Source organism: Chironomus tepperi, unplaced genomic scaffold (genome assembly GCF_022539635.2).
Source record: "Chironomus tepperi strain 1889 unplaced genomic scaffold, CSIRO-AGI_Ctep_v1 contig_338, whole genome shotgun sequence".
Lineage (NCBI taxonomy): Eukaryota > Metazoa > Arthropoda > Insecta > Diptera > Chironomidae > Chironomus > Chironomus tepperi.
This window is the reverse complement of record NW_027226460.1, coordinates 350,355-357,042: the sequence shown is the minus strand read 5'-3', so window position 1 is coordinate 357,042 and position 6,688 is coordinate 350,355. Positions and strand designations below refer to the sequence as shown.

The 6,688-nt window shown below is 26.3% G+C and overlaps 1 protein-coding gene across 1 annotated transcript in view; it reads left to right on the top strand.

The window, feature by feature from the left end:
* Positions 1-1,600: 1,600 nt before the first annotated feature.
* The window catches only part of side-VI (sidestep VI), a 44,345-nt gene continuing 39,257 nt past the window's right edge, over positions 1,601-6,688 (top strand). Inside the window, exon 1 of the mRNA XM_070644661.1 lies at positions 1,601-3,150. Coding sequence (XP_070500762.1) covers positions 3,063-3,150 — 88 coding nt within the window. The 5' untranslated portion in view covers positions 1,601-3,062. The remainder of the gene's footprint in view (positions 3,151-6,688) is intronic.

Genomic DNA, 6,688 nt, shown 5'->3' with positions numbered 1-6,688 from the left:
TCGTGTTATATTACAAATGTCGGCATTAATGCATTGTCTGATTACTGCTGACCAATAAAGATAAAGCCGTGTTTCTAGTGAATATAATCATCATAATAACTTTTTCTTTAATTTAAGTAAGTACTGGGAATCTTCGATTTAAACAAACCGCAGTTCAAAATACATGCTTACAAAATGCGTAAATTTAGATTAAATTGAAGATGCGTAGAATTATTTTTTATCTTAGTTTAAAAACAAAATGTAAGCTTTAGATTTTTTGCTTTAAACCGAAGCCTCCAAAAATTTATGATAAATTATTTTCACCTAATATTATAAATAAGAAAAACGAGGTAAAAAGGTGTGTATTAAAAAATAATTCGTGTTGTAAGGAGAATAATAATAATTCATTTTTTTTCTTATATTAAATGTGTGAAGAAATTTTTTTTTAAAGTTTTTTAAATATAAAACAATAATTTTAAGGGTATTCAAGCAAAGAAATAACTAAAAATAGAAAGAATATTTGTGATGAAGACAAAAAAGTTTATTTTTTAAAAAAATTAACAACTTTTTTCTTCTTGATAATAAAAGCACCAGACTTAAGAAAGCAAAAAGTTTTATCGATTTATAAGACGAGCAGTTTTTCGTAGTTTTTTCATATACAGTATATTTTTATATTTCACTTACACGCGGCAGAGAAAGAAATTTTAATAAAATGCTCGTTAATCATTATTGAGGATGTTAAAGTTTTTTTATTCTCCATATATTTTCCATTTAATTCTTATTATTATTATTGCTTGCCATGTTTGGCTTCATCAGCCGGATGTAGGCTTATTTTTCGTAATTTACTGGAACTGTGAAAAGGTATTTTGATTGTACGTCGACTGTGCCGTGCTGACTTCTACTTTTCACCTCTACTCGTGCTTTTTATTTCATTTATCTGCCATGGTGTATGAGTGTGTACATTTTATGAAAATGTAAGACACCTTTAGGGCATTCCACATTTTTTATCCCTTTTCTCTTAATTTTATTTTCCATACTCTTCTGGTGTTGCTGTGTAAATGGAGGTCAGTTATTTACGATTATTATTACGATGATGGTAAAATGAGCAGTTTTGTAAAAAAGTGTTTACCCTAAAAACTTAACTTAAGCATTCGTTTTATGTGGCAACATAATTTTTCCTGTAAGAAAATAAGAAATTCTTTCAAAAGTACGGGGCTTGTTTTCATGTCTTAATTTTATTTTTGCTCCTTTTATTTATTGACTTAAATTTTTTTTTTTTAAATAAACCCTAGTATTGCATCGTATGTCTAAACGAATAATGAATCTCGTTTAAGCTTTTAACCAAAATTTAGCAGTATTTTGCTTCTTTCCCACATTTTATCAGTAATTTAAAGAAACAAATAGCTAAATTTTGCTTAAAATATTTTCTCATTCTTTATTTTTTTGACAGATGTTTTAATAACAATGAACATTTCCTATTTAAGTAAATTTACGTCTTTCAATCATAATTTTTGGATCAAAATGAAAAAATGAAATACCAAATGTGAAAATTTATTTATATAAAGCTAATTTGAAATATTAAAAGTCAAAAACATTGATGCTGTGAACAGGATTTTGGTTGATAAAAAATTTTGGAAATTAAGTTATGTGAAAATAAAAGTTAATTTAAGTATTTCAAATTGTGTATTTTGTGAAAAAACGTAATATACAAATATTATGCGCAGATTAAAATGTATACCTGTGTTTGGTGATAAATTGATGAAGAGAAACATACTGTGAAATTTATATCACAAAACCGTTCAAATAAAAAATGAGGAAGATAGTTGAAAACGGAACAGAAAGACTGATATGAACATTATTTTGATAATATGGAAGGAAATGTGTTAAGAGTGTGCAAATAATTGTTTTTCAACATGAACAATGGTAATACCATCATCATTGCCATCAACAGAGCTGTAAAAGAATTTTGCCTCCTGTCGCGAGCGCGAAACGGAAAAAAATTCATTCGATTATTTTATGAGTTGTGACAAGAACGGTACATATTTATTAGTGTATGTGTATGGAATGTGTTATGAAATATGAACATCTAATGTAAGTGACAGAGAAACGAAGCCGTGAATACTAAACAAAGCATTACAGAAACAGAGGAGATAACTGAAGGATAAAAATCGCAAGTTTCTCTTCACGTATTCATTTTTATATTTTTTAACAATATTTTTCATACACCCAGGAAAAATTATTTTTAAAAAGTGTTATAATACATCAGAACCATCACATATTATTGTATTGCATATCAATAGCGAATAAAAAAGGAAAATGAAGCGTTAATAAATACTTTATAGTGGCAATAATAATGATGATATAAGTACCATAATAAAATATCCTTTCACTTAACTTCGCTCGTTCGGTTGTATTATTATTTTTCTTTTATTCTTTTTATTTGCACTCCTTCATTCATCGTACTCATAATATAACGTAATGAAGTGTTATGATAGTAAAAAAAATTATCATCATCGCCATCATTATACTTTTTATGCCAGCAGCATAAGCTCATTTGTGCTCACTTATCTATGAAAGAAGAAAAATTAGGACGTACATCATAAATGAATGTTTGTGGATTTTAATTAAATAAATAGTTAGTGTAATTATAACTATTCGACTTCAATCAAACAAAATTAATAAATAGTTTAAAATACTTAAATAATTTTTATAATACTCTCATTTTGCCAAAAATGACAAAGCTAGACAAAAGTGAAATAGTTCATAGTGTAGAGGATAAAAATTTTTAGAAACGCGTAAAATAAAAGTAGCGAATTGAAATTTTAAGTGAATCTAATGAAAAAGTAAGCATTGGACAGGAAATTTCACATTCAACAAAATTGAATAACGATTGAAAATTTTACTTGCCTAATTGTTTGAATGAATGACATTAATAAAATCAATTGGAAACTGATGGCGTTTAAAAAAAAAAATTGAAATCATGAAAGTTTACATTAAACAAAATTTAGGCTAATTAAAAAAAAGTGAACAAATTAAATAAATTTTGTGTAATTTATGTCAAATATCGTAACACAAAATTAAGGATGGAAATGTCCCTGAGAATCTTAACAACTGCAATTATTCTATTATGGAATATTCAAACATATAAATGTACAGAAGGTTATAAGCCAGGTTAGTATTTTTTATGTGTTATTTAATTTTTCATATTAAAACTTTTACTGACTTTTATGAGTTTCCAAGAATCAAATCTAAATTTAATATGAAAACTTTGTAAACAGTAAATTTTAAATTATTTATGTATTGTATGTATTCATTCAAATAAAAAAAAAAAAAAACGATGATAAGATAGCCATTTGCATAATTTTGTCCAACATTTTTCAATGACTATATGTTGGGGATATTTAATATTGATTTTTTTGTTAATTAACATTACTATAAATTTCAAATGATCAATAGTATTAACTGTTCAAAGTACCCTAGAATTTGTTAAACAAATAAATTATTCAGATTTATTTACTTCCTTATTACATTTCTTTAAGCGAATTTCCCAACCTTGAACTACCTCTTCTTGGAGTATAATTAAAAATTTACGTGACATGACAGTTGACTTTTTTGTTTACTTTCCTGATGAATGTACATTTACTGAAACAACAAAAATATAGTAGACGGAAAGCGATGTAAGAGTTCTAGTTGTCCTCGAGTACTAATTAAAAATGTATGCAGTTATAAAAATCATTTCCTCATATAATTTGAAAATTGTTTCATTTTATTATCAATACAATATTTGGTTAGAAAAACTTTTAAATAAAAATTTACTCATGCTTTCTATAAGTCAGCGTTTAAATAAAATCACGTTCACATACAATCAAAAGATTGCAGAATTTCTAAATGATAAAGTTTTTTTTTTAATTTATCTATCCACAGTATTTTAAAATCTCTGACTTGTGGTCAGTCTATTCAATTTAAATAACTTGCTCCTTGTGCTTATTATCGAGTGGAAAAGAGAGAAATTTCATTGAATATATCTTTACACAAAATAAAAGTGTGCATATTCTCATTGCATATATTAAACATGTATGCATAGAGGATGATGGTTGATTAGGAATTTATTCCACTTAATTTGCATTCTTCACTATACAGAAAAGCACTAAGGAAGATAGAGAGATTTCAGATTTCGAGAAATTCCATTTCTCATGCCAGTGTGCTGAATTAAAATATGCAAAAATTCTACATAACCTAAAAAGAGCAAATAAGAAGTAAAAACTTTATTTTTCTATTTTTATTTGCTGTAAAATGCTTCTGAAATGAACATCAGTGGTTTTAATCAGGAAAGAAATGCAGAGAAAAATGAGAATCTAGTTTTATTTGCATTTCTAAATAGAAAATTGAAAGCCTTTCCTTTACTCACAGTCCTTTCCGCATTTTATTTCCTAAATAAATTTAATTTACCCTTAAGAAGTTTAGTCAAGAGAGCATGCTATTTATAAGTCAAATAATTTTGCACTATATGAATGCTCTTTTCGTTTAAAATAAAATTTAATATAATGTGTAAATATAATATTGAGACGATAATAGTCAATATGTTCTGTTCACTTCAAAAATCACAATCATTTTATCGAATGAAAGTGAGTATAAGCAACTTACAATCCAAATCACGCAAACAATACTTAATATACTGTATATATTTATATTGTAGCATACAATGCTTACAAGGATAAATAATACTTAATTTAAAGGAATATATTTAATGGATAGAAAAAGCGAAATTTTTTCTGATTAATAAAATGTTCTTCTTTTTTTAAATGTTTTAATTTAATTATTAAGAATTAATTCAAAAAATATACTTAATAATTCAAATTAATAATTATTTTAATATTATAAAATTAAATATTTTTTTTTTAAAAAAAAAAGAAAACATAAGACTGAAAAAATATGTAGGTTATTTTTTTTGATAAATAAATCCCATAAAAGCCATGATGGCATTAATATTCATATTGAATTTCAATTATGTCAGTCTCCATTTGAAGGCTTTTAGGCAGTAATGTCATCAAAGAAGTGTTTCGAATTCCACTATAAACTGTACCTCTAGGATTGAGCGAGAGATCTGGCGAATCCTCACTCGTTAAACTATCAATATCTATGAAACGCATATAAACCCGCAGCTATGAACCCTTAAGGTCTGAACATCTAATGTTTATTTATTTTTTTCATTTCAATTGACACTCTATGGAATAAAAATATTCACCACACATATATTTTTCTTGAACATACATAATTTTTTTTCTCATAAGGATATTGAGGCGGCTTATACTTAATGATGATGGCTAAAAAAAGATTTTTTTTTCAAAGAACCACAAGTCATATCCATAGTCACTACCTAGGTGCGTTATAGTAATGTTAATAACACCCTATAAAACTTTATGACATATCATGAGCATTTACACAATATTATATTGAAACATTACTTTTCCTTTTAGGCCTTTACTTAACTTAAATGCAAAACGTAAGTGAGTATAATTCAATGGTAGGCAAACATTTATTTCTCATGAATCAACAGAAAAGTTGAATGAAAAAAAGAATATGAAAACTTAACGCAATCACAATTGTATGACTTTGGCATAACGATATGGTTACGTATATTTTGCCTTCTTTAAGGATAGCTTAGTCGTTGTGATTATTAAGTGTGCATGAAAGTGTACACAAAAGGTATATATTTGGATTATGTACACTTCTCAAGAATAAAAACGAGAGAAAATGAAAGGGCGGCATGTGGTAAATAATCGATATTCGTTCCCCATTTGTTTCTTTCTATACAAGCAACACTATATACAAACAATTCAACATTGAAAATTTTTCGTAAAAAAAATCAAATTCTTAAATAAATAATAATATTTGAATATTTTTTATTTTACTCTGTTCAGTCGTGTTTTTCTGTGTTTTTTTTTTCTTTGTTCTTTACCAACATTTTTGGCATTTGAATATCACCATCATGTAAATATTTATGAAATTACATTAAATATTCAACATATTTAGTTTCCTTTTTCGTTTACTTTAAGAATTTTGGTACTATTTTATATCCAAATCATAAATCTCTATCAAGATAACCGTTAGATTGACTTTTCCTTCTTTTTTACTTAACATCAAGACATGCCAATATCTCGAGCTAAGCATCTCAAAAATGCTCCATTTAGTATTAATAATATCAGACGGGTTCATGACAGAGCCATTTTCATTTTTGCCAATTTTTAAAAAAACTATAGAAGGTTATTATTCAGACACAAAAGATTATTTATTTTAAAAAAATATATAAATTTATCGCTTGATTATTCTAAGATGTGTTGGAATTCAAATTGCTACGATATAATGTCATTTATCGCAGGCTTGGATTTGATTTATACTTCACAAGCAACAGCTTATAACGGAATCCGAACTAAAATTATTAATGAAAACTTTCGTATTAATTAAGATTTGGTCACCAGAATTTTTTTAAAAAATTTGTTTTAAAAGCTTTGATATTAAAGAGGACATCGATATAAAAGGTAATACAAAAACGCTAGAAAATAGAGGGTTTACTTCATACCACTTGTAAGCTTCAAGTTTCGTGCTAATAAATAGTAATTTGAGTATTAGCTTTAAATGCTTCACATCACGTACAATAGTTATAGCTGCGAATAGGGAAAGAAAAAATTATGCTAACCTTTTATGCAGT